Below are 17,351 nucleotides of genomic sequence, written 5' to 3'. Positions count from 1 at the left end.
AGCAATTTTATTTGTACTTTCTAAAGTTAAAAGGTAATTCCACTCGTTGAAGACCTTGTGATGTGTACTATGGGAAAATACTGATCTAAGTAATGAAGCAACGTTTTGTGGATGTGGGGAAATACAAATGCTGGATTAGATCAAATCATTTACAAAAGGACTCGATTCTCTTATAAAGTGAAAAGTGGCACAATTTTATTTGGCTGTCAGTGTAACCCTCTGAGAGAGCCATCTGGTCACTATCACCTCTTCTTCAACCCTAGAATTTATTGGAAAGTTCTGAGAAAAGACCTGAAGTGTGAGGGGCAAGAGAAAAGTCCTTCCTAGCTTCCCCCTCAGTGGGAAAGAATATTGAAAATGTTCTACATTTTACATTCTAGGTGACTCAGTAAAATGATCTCCTAAAGGAGCCAGTGCAAATCCCAGCATGGATGGGAAAGGGGCTCATGAAGTCCCAGCCCTAGCCAGGGAGCTATTGGCAGTTGGAAGCACCGGGAGAGGTCAGTTTGTTTTCAGAGATGTAGTCTGAAAGTCTGCCCCTTCTCCAAGAGGTTCTTCTGTACCCATGTACATTCAGGCAGCCCTCAATAGACTCAGTGGGTTCCTACAAAGGAGCACAGAGAGAAAAGTGGGGGTTAGGTGGAGGTAAAGGAAGCATTGGAGAGAAGATAATGGGGTGAATTTGATCAAAACACATTATATTGCATGTGCAAAATTCTCAACCCAAATCATAAAAATCAGATTGTAGCTGCGTGGACTTACTTCTAGGACCTCTATCCTATCCCTTTGGTCTGTCTGTACCTTCGCTTTTATGACACTGCAATGTTACTTTTGGTACTATGCTCGGTAGTGTAATCTGAAATCAGGCATTGATACCTTCATCATTGCTCTATATGCATTTTAGTGCTGCTTTTTTCTAAACCTGTGAAGAACGTCACTGGGTTTGGATGGAGATTGTGTAGAACTCGAGACCCCTGTTGGTAATACAGCCATTCTCACAGCCCTAACTCGGACAATTTTCTCCATTCTATTTTCTCCATTTTTCCCCTCTAGTGTTTTACAAGTTTTATTTTAAGGGTCTTTCACTTCCTGAATTAATTCTTCCCGGGTACTTATCTGAAAAGATTCTGAACATGCTTATCTTCCAGGTTTCTGTCTCAGCATCCTTGTTATTAGTACATAGGGAAGCTGCAGCTTGTGTGTGCTGCTACTTTGCTGAAAATGTGTATCAGTTCGAAGTGTGTTCTGTGGAGTCTTTAAAGACTGGAGTATAATGTATCATCCACAAAACGGAATCATTTGACTTCTCTCATTCCTATTTCTAGCCGCTTTCTTTATCCTGTATTATTGTTCTAGTTGACACTCCAGGCAGTGTATTGAATATGACTAGAGAGAGCTGCCATCCTTGTCTCACTCCAAATGTTAGAGGAAATGCTTTTTAGTTTTTCCTATTGTAGTGAAATACTGGCTATATATTTCTCACAGATAGCATTTATTACCTTGAGTTGTGTTCTTTCTGTCCCTGATTTTTTTTCAGGGATTCTATTAAGAAGGGATGTTGAAGTCTGTTGATGGCCTTTTATAAATCTGCTGCAATGGTCATATGATTTCTGACCTAGTGGTATATCATATTGAAATTATCAGTTTACATGTGTTGGGCCATCCTTGTATCCCTAGAAAGGAGAAAGATGAATACTTTGTCCTGTGTTCTTGGACTTCAGTTCCCTAGTATTTTATTGAGGATTTTTACATCTATGTTCATTAGGGAAATTGGTCTGTAGTTTTCTTTTTTGTTGTGTCTCTATCCACTTTTGGTACTGGGGTAACATTAACTTCATAAAATGAGTTTTGTAGCATTCTTTCTTTGTCTGTTTCATGGAATAATTTGAAAGAAATTGATGACAATTATTATTTAAGTGTCTGGTAGAATCCAGACACTTTGTGTTCTCAAATATGATCTATTTTGGGAGAAAATTCCATATACCAGTGAAAGGAATATATATTGTGGCTGTTGATGAAACATTATATAACTATCTATTAAGTTCATTTGATCTTAATAACTTTGATGTTTCCTTGTCTTTTTTTGTATGGATTACTTGTCTGTTGGTGACAGTTGGACATGGAATTCACCCACTATTATAGTGTTGAGGTCAGTGTGTACTTTTATACCCATTGATGTTCGTTTCTGTGAAAATACATGCACTAATATTTGCTATGCATGCTTAGAATTGTTATATTCTCTGATCTTTCTTTTACGACTAATTTTGACTTAATGTCTGCTTTCTCAAATATTAGTATCGCTATACCTATTTGCTTTTGAGTTCTACTTCTTTAGAAAATCTTTTTCCATCCTTTAACTCTGCAGCTGTATTTGTCTATGTCAACTTAGTGTGGGTCAAGGCTTTTAATCCAATATGCTAGTTTATATAATTTGGCTGAAAAATGAAGAACATTGTACTCAGAGTTATCATTGAAAGATATGTATTAATTCCTGTCATTTGGTTGTTCTGTAGTCTTTGTTTGGTATCTTTATTTTGAAAGATTTTTGTCATCTTATCATTCTGCTATATTGACTTTGTAAATGATTTAGGGCATGTTCCATCTTTTTGTTTATTCTGAAAGAGCTTAAACAACATATAAATTACCTGTTTCTCAAACATTGAATAAAATATTTCTTGTCAAATTATTTGGGCTCCAACATTCTCTTGGGTGAAATTTTACCGAATCTTATTTTTTCCTCTCAGAACCAAGGCAGAGTCTTGATTTACATATGTATCATTTCCCATATGTATGGCATTGAGATGGGAGGGGTTAGGGAAGGGGGTTGGAGAAAAGGCCATTAATAAGTCACCAGTAGGATCACCAGTGGATAAGGCTTGCTGTTGAAGGAGGGCAGAGAGAGTTCAAGGGCGTATGGAATAAATAAAACTACCAAGAAAACTCTCTTTGATCTCTCCTGACAAGGTGGTTCTTATGGGCCAGTGATCCTAGCCCCTTTAAACAAGGCTTTACAATGGGCTTTTAAGAGTAGCTGAAATTGAGTTGAGGAGGGAGCCTTTGTGCTTGATCCAAACAAAACACATTGAAAACAGGTTCCTAGAACTCAGGTATGGGAGATTTGGAAGTCCTTTGCTTTTCCATCCTGTCTTCCTGTTTCATTTACTGGAGGGAGAGAGCTCTTATGTACAGTAATGAGAACAGCCTTTCCCAGCAATGAAGACAAGGGGAGGCTTCAGCAGTGCTTGAACAACCAAGCCTCAGTACCCATCTATTCAAAGAGCAAGAGAACCACATAGCCATGAGGAGAAGATGAGATAAAGTCTTTAAAAGTGTTTAACACGGGTCACAAACTACTCCCTTTCCCTGTCTCTCATTCTCATTATTGTAAGTAGCTGTTGTCAGTCCAAATGAAAGCATTAACAACAGCAAATCGAAGTCTTTTAAAATTCCTGCTCCCATCTGCCTGTGCATACTGATGTCTTACATACATACCCACCCCCACACTTCAGCAGCCCCATTCCTAGGTTGGCCATGTTCAATCATGACTTTTTCCTTCACTGCCCTTTGCATGAGCAGCTTCGCCTGCTTGGAATGACCCCTCCCTGTTCTTTGCTTCCCACTCGGCAAGCATGTCATTTTCTTCTCATACTTGGATACAATGCTATAATGCCTGTGAAAGGTTTCCCAGGCCAAAATTGCTTTCATGCTTTGCTGGGGGCTCATAGCATTCCAAATTATTCTTTTCTGTAGAGTGAGCTCTCTCCAAGCTGTGGCTACAATTTATTTATTTTTACATCCTCCCTTAGTGGCAATAAACAGTGAACAGCAGATAGCAGATGTTTGCAAGTGCTAGTTGTGAGTGCATGTATGAAATAATCCTCCACTAAAGGTGGCAGTTACACACATCTGCTGCAGGGTGGGAACCAAAAGGCGATTCCAGAGCAGCTCTTGACAGCAGACTGTATCTCATGCTCTTTTGAGAGAAGCTCCCACTGTGTGTGTGTGTGTGTGTGTGTGTGTGTGTGTGTATGTTTCCCTCTGAGATTGAGATAGGGTTTCTCTGTATAATAGCCCTGGCTGTTCTGGAACTTGATTTGTAGACCAGGCTGGTCTCGAATGGCTGGTGGCTTTGCATCAGAGCTGTTCTCCTCCACTGGGTGACTATAAGATGGCAGTTAATATTATCTGGAAACTGAAGCAAGACCTTAGTGATTAGAAAGTCTACCCAGACAAGATAGAGACTATGATACTTGGCTCCCTTACAGAGACCATCAGGGTGAAATCCAGAAATCTGAGAAAATCAAAAACTTAGGGAAAGTAGAGAGTTTTATCTTCCTATAAAGAAATGAAGGGAGCCGGGCATGGAGTACATACCTACAATCCCAGACTAAGGGAGGCAAGGCAGGGGAATTGCCTTGAGTTTGAGACCATCCTAGCCTATGTAGCAAGGCCTGTCTGGAAAAGGGAAGAAAGGAAAAAGGAAAAGGAAGCAAAGAAAGAAAAGAAGAGGTGGGTGGAGGCATTGGCTCATCAGGAAAAGGTGTTACCACAGACACCTGGTGACCTCAATGAGGAGGTGGGGGGACATTGACTCAGCAGGGAAAGGTGTTGCCACAGACACCTGGTGACCTGGACTTGATCACACTGCAGAAGGAGAAAACTAACTCCCCAAAGTTGCCCTCTACACTCTACACAAATGCCACAGCAAGCATGCATGTGTATGTGTGCATGTACACACACTTTCATAATAATAAGTAAAATGAAAACTTCTGAAAAGAAGTGAGAAAGGCACCCTTTCTTGATCAGTTATAATAAACAAGAAGATCCAAGCCATTTGCCAAAGTTGAAGAAAACAAACATCAACTAAGGAAAACAATCAAGACTTTGAATAACACTGTGTTTACCTGTAATGCTCGGAGATTTTGTGTCTTTGTAATATGGTTTAGGAAGCTAACAAGACTTTTATGACTGTGTTGATCTAGATGTTTAATGTAGCCAGTATGTATAAAGTACATTCTATGTGCTGTAAACAATTGGCATGTATTTTATAGTGAAAGACTCCAGCATACTAGCTTAGCCTAACGCCATTTCAAGTAAGGTCTAAAAAGCGCAGGGTGTCTACAGCCGGCCTCCTGGCCCCAGAAAAGGGTACTAAAGGTCAGAAAAACAACTTGGAGCCAGGCAGCAGGCGTGTCAAGCTCGGGGAAAAACCACGAGCTGCCCTGAGTTTGAACCCGGCCTCATTTGAATCGTCCAATCAGAACCCTGTAAACCATGAGCTGCCCTGAGCTTGAACCCGCCCCCCTCGTGCTCCTGCTGCCCGACCCTATAAAAACCCTCCGCTCCAGCCCGTGGGCGCGCCAGTCTCTTGAGCTTCTTGAGGGACTGTGTTGCCCCGGGTACCCGTGTTCCTGAATAAAGCCTCTTGCTGTTTGCATCTGACTTGTGGTCTCGTGTGATCTCTGGGCGAGGGTCTCTCCAGAGGGAAGACTGCCTTCGGGGGTCTTTCATTTGGGGGCTCGTCCGGGATTAGAGACCCCCCGCCTCGGGACCACCGACCCACTGTCAGGAGGTAAGCCGGCCTTGGTGTATGTCGTTTCTGTCCTGTCAGAGTGTTATCTGTTTGCGCGCCTGAATCGGTCTGGAGTCAGTGGGGCTGAAGGAGCTGACGAGCTCGGACTTCGCCACTGCGACCCTGGAAGACGTTCCACGGGTCTCTGAAGTCCCCTTCTGGGGCACGGGAAGTCCCCTTCGGGGGCACGGGAACTGTTGTCGGTTTGTCTGAATGTTAAATGTTATCTGTTTGCGCGCCTGAATCGGTCTGGAGTCAGTGGGGCTGAAGGAGCTGACGAGCTCGGACTTCGCCACTGCGACCCTGGAAGACGTTCCACGGGTCTCTGAAGTCCCCTTCGGGGCACGGGAAGTCCCCTTCGGGGGCACGGGAACTATTGTCGGTTTGTCTGAATGTTAAATGTTATCTGTTTGCGCGCCTGAATCGGTCTGGAGTCAGTGGGGCTGAAGGAGCTGACGAGCTCGGACTTCGCCACTGCGACCCTGGAAGACGTTCCACGGGTCTCTGAAGTCCCCTTCGGGGGCACGGGAAGTCCCCTTCGGGGGCACGGGAACTATTGTCGGTTTGTCTGAATGTTAAATGTTATCTGTTTGCGCGCCTGAATCGGTCTGGAGTCAGTGGGGCTGAAGGAGCTGACGAGCTCGGACTTCGCCACTGCGACCCTGGAAGACGTTCCACGGGTCTCTGAAGTCCCCTTCGGGGGCACGGGAAGTCCCCTTCGGGGGCACGGGAAGTGTTGTCGGTTTGTCTAAGTGTTGAATGTTGTCTGTTTGCGCGCCGGAATCGGTCTGGAGTCAGTGGGGCTGAAGGAGCTGACGAGCTCGGACTTCGCCACTGCGACCCTGGAAGACGTTCCACGGGTCTCTGAAGTCCCCTTTGGGGGCACGGGAAGTCCCCTTCGGGGGCACGGGAAGTCCCCTTTGGGGGCACGGGAAGTCCCCTCTGGGGCACGGTTTTTCGGGGCCACCCCCGTATCAGAAGGATACGTGGTGCTGGCAGGGGACGGAGAATTCAAACACTCCGTGTCCCCATCTGAGTTTTTGCTTTCGGTTTTACACCGGAGCCGCGCAGCGAAACTGTTTCTTGTTTGTGGTGTCGGTTTGTTTTGCGTTCTTTGTATAATCCTTCTCCATCCAGGCGCGGCGCCTCCTGTCAAGGCTGCGCTCGCGGTGCCTCCTGTCACAGCGCCGGCCGCAACCCTGGCGGCTGCGCTCGCGGCGCCTCCTGTCATGGCGCCAGCCGAGATTCCAGCGGCGCCTCCTGTCATGGCGCCAGCCGCGATCCCGGCGGCTGCGCTCCTGGCGCCTCCTGTCATGGCGCCGGCCGCAACCCTGGCGGCTGCGCTCGCGGCGCCTCCTGTCATGGCGCCAGCCGCGATTCCAGCGGCTGCGCTCGCGGCGCCTCCTGTCACGGCGCCAGCCGCGATCCCGGCGGCTGCGCTCGCGGCGCCTCCTGTCATGGCGCCAGCCGTGACCACCTCAGCGGCTGCGTTCACGGCGCCTCCTGTCACGGCGCCGGCCGCGACCACCTCAGCGGCTGCGCTCGCGGCGCCTCCTGTCACGGCGCCGGCCGCGACCACCTCAGCGGCTGCGCTCGTGGCGCCTCCTGTCACGGCGCCGGCCGCGATCCCGGCGGCTACGCTCGCGGCACCTCCTGTCATGGCGCCGGCCGCGATCCCGGCGGCTACGCTCGCGGCGCCTCCTGTCATGGCGCCGGCCGCGATCCCGGCGGCTACGCTCGCGGCGCCTCCTGTCATGGCGCCGGCCGCGATCCCGGCGGCTACGCTCGCGGCGCCTCCTGTCATGGCGCCAGCCGCGATCCCGGCGGCTGCGCTCTCGGCGCCTCCTGTCATAGCGCCGGCCGCGACCACCTCAGTGGCTGTGCTCGTGGCGCCTCCTGTCATGGCGCCGGCCGCGATCCCGGCGGCTGCGCTCGCGGCGCCTCCTGTCACGGCGCCGGCCGCGACCCCTGTCACGGCGCCAGCCGCGATCCCGGCGGCTGCGCTCCTGGCGCCTCCTGTCATGGCGCCGGCCGCAACCCTGGCGGCTGCGCTCGCGGCGCCTCCTGTCATGGCGCCAGCCGCGATTCCAGCGGCTGCGCTCGCGGCGCCTCCTGTCACGGCGCCAGCCGCGATCCCGGCGGCTGCGCTCGCGGCGCCTCCTGTCATGGCGCCAGCCGCGACCACCTCAGCGGCTGCGTTCACGGCGCCTCCTGTCACGGCGCCGGCCGCGACCACCTCAGCGGCTGCGCTCGCGGCGCCTCCTGTCATGGCGCCAGCCGCAACCACCTCAGCGGCTGCGTTCACGGCGCCTCCTGTCGCGGCGCCGGCCGCGACCACCTCAGCGGCTGCGCTCGCGGCGCCTCCTGTCACGGCGCCGGCCGCGACCACCTCAGCGGCTGCGCTCGTGGCGCCTCCTGTCATGGCGCCGGCCGCGATCCCGGCGGCTGCGCTCGCGGCGCCTCCTGTCACGGCGCCGGCCGCGACCACCTCAGCGGCTGCGCTCGCGGCGCCTCCTGTCACGGCGCCGGCCGCGACCACCTCAGCGGTTGCGCTCGCGCTCGCAGCGGCTCCTGTCACTGCGCTCGCGGCGGCTCCTGTCAAGGCTGCGCTCACGGCGGCTCCTGTCACGGCGCCGGCTGCGACCTTCCCGGCGGCCGCCCCCCCCATGATGACCCCGCTCGCTGGGGACTCGGAGGAAGAAGAAAAGCAGAGAGTTTTCCTGGAGACCTGGAAGCAGGTTCCGGGCGATGACGGGAGGCCAACCCAACTCCCAAATATCATCGATGCCGCTTTTCCCTTGACCCGCCCAGACTGGAACTTCAATACACCTGAAGGTAGGGAGCATCTACGTCTCTATCGCCAGTTGCTCTTAGCGGGTCTCCGAGCGGCCGCCAGAAGGCCTACCAATTTGGCTCAGGAAAGGAAAAAGAAAAAGGAAAAGAAAGGAAAGGAAAGGAAAGGAAAGGAAAGGAAAGGAAAGGAAAGGAAAGGAAAGGAAAGGAAAGGAAAGGAAGAATCACCCGCTGCATTTTTAGAGAAGCTGAAGGAGGCTTATAAGATGTACACTCCGTATGATCCAGATACCAGTCTAGCTCAGATATCCGAACCAAATTGCAGCGGTTGGAAAGTTTGCAAGCGCTAGGTTTGCCAGATTTATTGAAGGAAGCAGAGAAAGTGTTCAGTAAGAGAGAAACTCTTGAGGAGAATGAGGAAAGGAGATGGCAGAAACGTGAGGAAAGGGACAAGAAAACAACATAGGGAGATGAAAAAGGTTTTGGCCACCGTTGTGTCTCAGGGACAGCAGAGAGAGGGAGATAGGTTGGGAGAGCGAAGGAGGCCACCCCTTGATAAAGATCAATATGCTTACTGTAAGAAGAAGGGACCAAGAGTCACAGGTCCTAAAGGAGACCCCCTACAAATCCTTGCCCTCAGTTTAGAGGAAGAATACCGTTTGTTTGAGGCAGAACCCACGGAGAAGTCACCTGAGGAGCTACAGAACTGGCTGAGGAAGTTTCCTCAGGCCTGGGCAGAGACTGGGGGCTTGGGGTTGGCACGTGATCAGCCACCGCTGATGATCTCACTAAAGGCCTCCGCGACTCCCGTTTCAATCAGACAGTACTCAATGTCACGGGAAGCTCATGAGGGGATCAAGCCCCATATTCAGAGGCTCCTGGATCAAGGGGTGTTAAAGCCCTGCCAGTCACCTTGGAACACCCCTCTCTTGCCTGTTAAGAAACCGGGGACAGGAGACGATAATCTCCATCCCCCCTCCTCGGAACCCCCACCAAGTTCGAGAATGACTAACTATCGGGCCTTACTGCTGGACTCAGACTGGGTAGATTTCGGGACCACAGCCTGAGAGAGACCCCGTGCCCTATAGCCCAGAAGACCATGAGCTAGCAAAGAAAATGGGGGCGGACTGGGAACAAAGAAGACAGGCATATATACTAGGGGACCGGATGGTCATGCCAACCTCCCATACCCGATATATGCTGAGATTCCTCCATGCATTGACCCATTTGAGCAAAACAAGATGAAGACCTTATTAGACAGAGAAAACACCTGGGCAGTGCTGCTGAACCAGGATCAGGTACTCCAGCAGGTAACTTCCACCTGCCCAGCCTGTGCTCAAGTCAATGCAGGAAAGGTTCATCTAAACAAGGGGGCCCGCCAAAGAGGCCATCGTCCTGGTGTTCATTGGGAAATAGACTTTACAGAAGTAAAACCTGGACTCTATCTCCTGGTCTTCGTGGACACCTTTTATGGATGGATCGAGGCATTTCCAACCAAGAATGAGACGGCTAACGTGGTAACAAAGAAACTGTTGGAAGAAATCTTCCCCAGGTATGGGATGCCTCAAATATTGGGGTCGGATAACGGGCCTGCCTTCGTCTCCCAGGTAAGTCAGAAGGTGGCCAAACTATTGGGGGTTGATTGGACATACCGCCCCCAGAGCTCAGGACAGGTAGAACGAGCTAATAAGACAATGAAGGAGACTCTAACCAAATTAACGCTTGCAACTGGCACTAGAGATTGGGTGCTCCTACTTCCCTTGGCTCTCTATCAAGCCCGAAATACCCCCGGCCCACACGGCCTAACCCCTTTTGAGATCATATATGGGGCCCCACCTCCTGTTGTAAACTTTCTCCATCCTGATATTTCCTCTCTTGCCACCACCCCTACTTTAGAAGCACATCTTCAAGCCCTCCAGTTGGTGCAGAGGGAGGTCTGGAAGCCCCTGGCCAAGGCTTATCAGGAGCAGCTAGACAAGCCGGTGGTGCCCCACCCCTTCCAGATCGGGGACTCCGTTTGGGTCCGACGACACCAGACCAAGAGCCTGGAATCACGGTGGAAGGGGCCCTATACTGTCTTGCTGACCATCCCCACTGCACTCAAGGTCGACGGGATTGCTGCATGGATCCACGCCTCTCATGTGAAGGCTGCCAGGGAACCCGACCCAGCAGGATCCAGAAAGTCAACATGGACAGTGCGCCATACACGAAACCCCTTAAAAATAAGGTTGACCCGCGGCTCCTCTTCCTCCCCCTCCTCTTAATCTCTACCTACCCCCAGGGGACTAGGGCGGCAGAGAGCCCGCACCTAGCTAAGAGGCTCACTTGGCAGGTCATCTCACAAACTGGGGAGACGGTCTGGCAAACGACCGCCTTTCACACCCCCTTTACATGGTGGCCTAACTTACATCCAGATCTCTGCCAATTAGCAGCAGGGTCAGAGGACTGGGACACCCCTACCACTGACCCCATGAACCCCAGAGCACCAGACGTCTGTCAGGATGGTAAGGGAACTTGCAAATGTAGTGACGGGAGATACGGATGTGGCCACCCTGAAGCCAGGAAAGCCCTGTCACAACTATCCTTCTACGTCTGCCCCCGGGATGGTAGGGACAGAAAGCTGATTAGCCAATGTGGGGGTTATGAAAGTTACTTCTGTAAAGCATGGGGATGTGAAACAACTGGCAATACCTATTGGAAGCCTTCGTCCACTTGGGACCTCATTAGGGTAAAAAGGACTACCCAAGGGGAAGCCGCACATGGCGCCCACTCACCCGAGCACATTGTTGGGGTTTCCCAGGCGAGCTTAGTACATACTGGGAGGGGGAGGGCCCCTGTATAAACTTCACCTACAACCCCCTAAACATATCCTTTACTCAGAAAGGAAGGGGGACGGCACAAGATTAAATTAAAGGAAAAACATGGGGACTTAGATTTTTCATGACAGGACAGGACCAGGGATTTACCTTTATGATTAAACTTAAAATTGAAGAGCCCTCCGCCTCTATAGGCCCCAACCAGGTTCTCGCTGACCAAAAGCGCCCCTCTTTACCTGCTCCAGCACCCCCGAGGGCTACCACCCGACCCAATTCGGCCATTCGCCCAAGCACGGCTCCGAATGCCGCTGTAACCCCAGTCACCCTCCAACCACCCAGACCCGGTACGGGAGACCGGTTATTGAATCTTATAGAGGGCGCTTACTCAGCCCTCAATGTTACTAGCCCAAATCGGACTCAGGAGTGCTGGTTATGCCTAGTTCCCGCACCTCCCTATTATGAGGGGGTGGCCGTAGTCGGAAGCTTCACCAATTCTTCTTCACCCCCATCAGGATGTGCCTCGACACCTCAGCATAAGCTCACAATCTCCGAGGTGTCAGGACAAGGACTATGTCTGGGGACTGTACCCTACACCCACCAACACCTGTGTAATCGCACCCAGGTACTTGTACCAGGACCCCATTATCTCGTGGCTCCCAACGGAACTTACTGGGCCTGTAGCACTGGACTTACACCATGCCTCTCCCCCTCAATACTAGCTAACACGGCCGATTATTGTGTGCTCATAGAACTGTACCCCAGGATAGTCTACCATACACCTGAAGATATCTATGCCCGATATGAAACAGGGGTCCCCCGTATAAAAAGAGAGCCAGTCTCACTAACCCTGGCCCTAATACTAGGTGGATTAACTATGGGAGGAATCGCCACCGGAATAGGCACAGGTACCACTGCCCTCATGGAAACCAACCAGTTCAGACAACTCCAGGTTGCCATGCATACCGATATCCAGGCACTGGAGGAATCCGTGAGTGCCTTGGAAAAGTCACTCACCTCCCTGTCTGAGGTAGTTCTGCAGAACCGGAGGGGATTAGACCTCCTCTTCCTGCAGGAAGGGGGGTTATGTGTTGCCCTTAGAGAAGAATGTTGCTTCTATGCGGATCATACTGGGGTAGTGAGAGATAGCATGGCTAAGTTAAGAAAGAGACTAGAACAAAGACAAAAACTCTTTAAAGAACAGCAGGGGTGGTTTGAAGGATGGTTTGGAAGGTCCCCCTGGCTCACCACCCTCATCTCCACCCTTATAGGGCCCCTTCTGATTTTATTGCTCCTTCTGACGCTCGGGCCCTACATCCTAAACAGACTTGTCCAATTTATCAGGGAACGTGTTTCTATAGTCCAGACCTTGGTATTGACCCAACAATACCAACGACTCAACCAGGTGGAAATGGAGCCACATCCCTATTCTTCCCCATGAATGGAGGATTCCATTCCCTGAGATAAGAAAATGGGGGAATGAAAGACTCCAGCATACTAGCTTAGCCTAACGCCATTTCAAGTAAGGTCTAAAAAGCGCAGGGTGTCTACAGCCGGCCTCCTGGCCCCAGAAAAGGGTACTAAAGGTCAGAAAAACAACTTGGAGCCAGGCAGCAGGCGTGTCAAGCTCGGGGAAAAACCACGAGCTGCCCTGAGTTTGAACCCGGCCTCATTTGAATCGTCCAATCAGAACCCTGTAAACCATGAGCTGCCCTGAGCTTGAACCCGCCCCCCTCGTGCTCCTGCTGCCCGACCCTATAAAAACCCTCCGCTCCAGCCCGTGGGCGCGCCAGTCTCTTGAGCTTCTTGAGGGACTGTGTTGCCCCGGGTACCCGTGTTCCTGAATAAAGCCTCTTGCTGTTTGCATCTGACTTGTGGTCTCGTGTGATCTCTGGGCGAGGGTCTCTCCAGAGGGAAGACTGCCTTCGGGGGTCTTTCAATAGAAGATATTTGGCATTAAAAAAAAAAAAAGAGCCACGCCTTTTCCAAGGAGTCGCAGCAACTAGACTCTCTGTCCCTTTCCAATTTCAGAGAAAGCTGGAGAATTGCTATCATAACATGTTAAATATATTTGAGGGGACAGGAGTCTTCTCAAAAAGCTGTTAGGGATGTGGCATGGTAGTTCATCATGGGAAGAATGGATGTAAATACTGGTCACAGAAGAGTTCAACAATTCAGGATGAAATTAGTTTTAGTGTTTCCAAGGTTTCCTTCTGTCTGCTGTGTTCAGGTGTTCAGGGTGGATACCTGAGAAAACAAGGGATTCTAGAAAGTCAATTCTTAAAGATGACCTAGAGATCACAGAGACAACTCTGCTTGCATCTGCTTTGACTAGGCAGTGGGCATGGTGGAGAACGGATGTGTGTTTGCACTGATACCACGTCAGTTCTGTTCTCGTTAACTCAATGAATCTTGTGTAGCTGAAAGTTTTCCTGTGTCCCACCTGGCCTGCGGTCAGGGCAAATCTCTGTCACCCACTAGTCCCGCAGCTGCTCAGACCCAAATAAACACACACAGGCTTATATTAATTAAAACTGCTTGGCCATTAGTTCAGGCTTATTACTGACTAGTTCTTACACTTAAACTCAGCCAATTTCTGTTAATCCATATGTTGCCAAGTGGCTCATGGTTTACCGGTATCTTTATATCTTGCTTCTCATGGCGGCCTCTGGAAGCATCTCCTCTGCTCTGTCTTCTTCCTTCCTCTCTCTCTCTCTCTCTCTCTCTCTCTCTTTAGAATGTCCCACCTAACCTTATTCTGCCTCACCATTGGACAAACAGCTTTATTTATTAACCAGTCAGAGCAAGACATTTTCACAGCATACAGAATGATATCACCCATTATTCTTGGTCTTTGCTGTGTGCCAATTCTTTCAGGGATACCGAAGAGGAAGAGAATGCAATGTTTGCCTTGGGAAGCCAGGCATTTTGAAACATGAATAAGACCAGGCAAGAGCAAACCAATTGATGCAAGAGGGGCCCATAGTGCTATTGAGTTAATGAAGTGAGGAAATAAATGCATGGCACTTAGGAACAACCATGGGAGGCTCTGTGGAGGTGGTAGTGTATGGAGTGGAGATGGCTGAATTGGGTGATACTTTCTGCGGCAGAAAAAAAATGGCTCAGTTGGTAAAGTACTTGTCACTCAAGCATGAAAACCCAAGTTCAAATCCCTGCTATCTACGTTGAAAAGCCATGGACATCAGCATGTTCTTATACGCCTGGCACTGGGGAGGTACGGACAAAAGATTCCCTGAAGCCTGTACATGACTAGTCTTGCCAAATCAGTGACCTCCAGGCTCAGTGGCAGACCATCTCAAGAAAGTAAGATTGAGAATGATAGATGATACCTGCCCTCTGGCCTTCTTATGCACACATGTGTACATGCCCATGTGTTCTGCATACAGTCACACTTTTTGGACATCATTCTTGTCACTACTGTAATTATGAGCTGTTTGGCACATGTTGGACAATTTCTTTGGCAGAAGTAGTGGAAGTGGCCAGGTAGCTTGCCTTCCAGTGGGAGACACTGTTCCTTCTTGTGGTAGGAACATTGGAGGGCTTCTCCTAATCTTAGCCAAAACACCAAGGAGCGACTCTTGAGGGGAGGAGCAGAGTGTTTGAACAATGCACCCCTACTGCATTGTTTGCAACCTACAGATCTGTAGTGCTTTGAGCTCACATTCAGTGGTATAAGCAGTGAGCAGGGTGTGAGGGAGATGCTGTCACAGCTGGCCAGATAAAGTGCAGTGAGACTTCAGAGTGGGCAAAGTCTGGAGACTCTGGCAGTTTCCTGACACGAAAAGCATGATCCATCAAAGTAGAACACTGGGAAGTTGGACTTCACCCAAACTAAACCTCTGATCTCTGACAGTTCCTGTCCTGAGGATGAAAAAACAAACTACAAAGTGGAGGACATCTGAGTAAGGCACATATTTGACAGTGGACCACAGTCTAGAACCAATGCAAGCCCAGAGAGGATAAAAGATGTGAGTGGACAGACATTAGCTGAAGAAGATCTGTAGATGGCAAATAAGCACAGGATGTCTGTCATCATATTCCTTGTGGAAACACAAGCTCATCCCATGATGACATTCTATCACACAGCTATCAGAATGTCTACCATGAGAAATAGTAGCAGCACCAAATGCTGTTAAAGATACATGAACCATACATCCATTTCAGCAGGAAGCTAAACAATATAATCACTCGAGAAGCCAAGTGGGTAGATTTTATAGATAGACAGATGGTAGATTGATTGATAGACAGACAGACTGACAGAGACAGACAGACACATAGATAGATAGATAGATAGATAGATAGATAGATAGATAGATAGATAAAACTATATGCAATCACCATGCAATTGAACACCTGGGCAATTATTTAATGAAATTTATATTTATGTAAACTTATATGTGAATGTCCATAACTATTTTATTAGTAGTAACAGCCCCAAGCCAGAAGTGGCTTAAATAAATGACTTTGTATTTGAATGGGTCTGCAAATTGTAGTACTTCTATATCATAGCATAAGACTTGACAGAAGAAAGGAGCTAATGATTGATACCTGCACCATCTTAGATGAATCTCTAGGGAGATTAGCAAGGTTGAAAGGCCAGTACTGGATGACTCCATTTACATACATTGTGATATGACAATATTTTAGAAATGGAAAGAAGACCATTGGTAATGGTGCTTAGGGAAGAAAATGAGTGGGGAAGGAAGTGATGATACCAGAGGGAAACGTGAAAGATACTTGTGGTGATAAAAACTGTTTGTTCAGTCTCTTGACAGTGAGGGTGAACATTAAACTTATATGTGTGCTAAAATACAGAAACCCAAGAGGCATGCATACATGAGTACAAGCCAAACTCCATAATCCAAATAGGACTGGTGGATGCCAGTATCCAGCTGTGACACTGTACTGTCATTTTACAAAATGTTACTAGGGGGATCTTGATTAAAGTGTTTACAGAATTTCTTCATATTATTTTATGCTTGCATATAAACCTGTAAAGATATTAATAGCATTAAAAATATAAAATTAAGTGTACTAAAGCTTCTTGGAAAGCAGATTTGTTCACAGTCTAGATCTTTGTAAAGACCAGATGTCATTTCTCATTCTAAATGGATTGTATTGGCCATGGGATGAAGGTAGAGTAATGAAGGCTCACCTTCCTTGTGGTTTGTCTACTGTCCATTGATTGTGTGATCCAAGAAAAGGTTCTCTGCCTCCTTGAGACTGCTTCCCAGTCTGTAAAAATTGAGCTACGCTATCTTTAAGGATACAACTTTCATACTCTAGGGTGGTAAATGTATTAGTTACCTGAACAAAACAACCAAAGGGGAGAAAGATTAATTTTGGTGCACAGTTTCAGAGGTGTCAGTCCATGCTGTGAAGGTTAAGGTAGAGCCTCATAGCAGTTGTGAAGCAATGGAGAGGAGAGAAAAACTATGACTGAGCTAGTCCCTATCCTTTTCCATATGTGCACACACTATGTAGCTCAAGGAGGCTTTGTACTCATGATCCTTCTCTCTCAGTGTCATGTGTTGAAATCACAGGACTATGCCACAATGCCAGGTTCTTCTTCGCCTTCTATTTCATATGCTTGTTAAGTGGTGCTACCTACAATTAGTGTGGGCCTTCCCCTGCAGTTAATTCCTGAGAGGCCCTTGAAGATGCACTTCTCATATGCTTTGTAAGGACCCTAAGTGCTTCTCAATTCAATCCCGGTGACAGCAAGGATGAACCATCACAAGACCACCCTTTGTTGACTTGATCTATAAACACATATCACCAAGGTAAAGCAGCCATCTCATAATGCAAAAAGTATTCAGTCCATCTCGAGGAATCCCCAGTCCTAATGTTTCCAAAGAGTGTCACGTGTTCTCTGAGACTGAAGGCAAACTCTTAGCTGTGGGATACAATAACAGAGTAAACATTCCCATTCTAAAAGGCAGGGGTGGGGGCATTGAAAGGAGAGATGAGAGCAAAGTAAGACCGAAATCCAACATGTCAAGTGCTATGTATTCAAGATCCATGTCAGGCATCTGGGGCTTTGTCCTTAGCTTCATGCCACTAGAAGATAGCAGAATCTTTAAGAGATGGGGCCTAATGAGAATTTGTCTAATCAACAGGGATGCTTCCCAAAAGCTCACAGTGTAGACTGA

General features: G+C 48.7%; 1 protein-coding gene across 1 annotated transcript; it reads left to right on the top strand.

Moving 5' to 3' along the window:
• The first annotated feature begins 2,119 nt into the window (after nucleotides 1–2,119).
• On the top strand, nucleotides 2,120–11,127 carry LOC143271211 (uncharacterized). Its single transcript, XM_076563418.1, has 4 exons — nucleotides 2,120–2,149; nucleotides 6,710–6,842; nucleotides 8,066–8,407; nucleotides 10,262–11,127. Exons 1-4 carry the CDS (start codon nucleotides 2,120–2,122, stop codon nucleotides 10,627–10,629), a joined length of 873 nt encoding a protein of 290 aa, XP_076419533.1. The 3' UTR covers nucleotides 10,630–11,127.
• Nucleotides 11,128–17,351: the final 6,224 nt, after the last annotated feature.

This window comes from Peromyscus maniculatus, chromosome 1 (assembly GCF_049852395.1).
Source record: "Peromyscus maniculatus bairdii isolate BWxNUB_F1_BW_parent chromosome 1, HU_Pman_BW_mat_3.1, whole genome shotgun sequence".
Taxonomy (NCBI): Eukaryota; Metazoa; Chordata; class Mammalia; order Rodentia; family Cricetidae; genus Peromyscus; species Peromyscus maniculatus.
The sequence above is the reverse complement of the archived record's forward strand: the minus strand, read 5'-3'. Positions and strand labels throughout refer to the sequence as shown.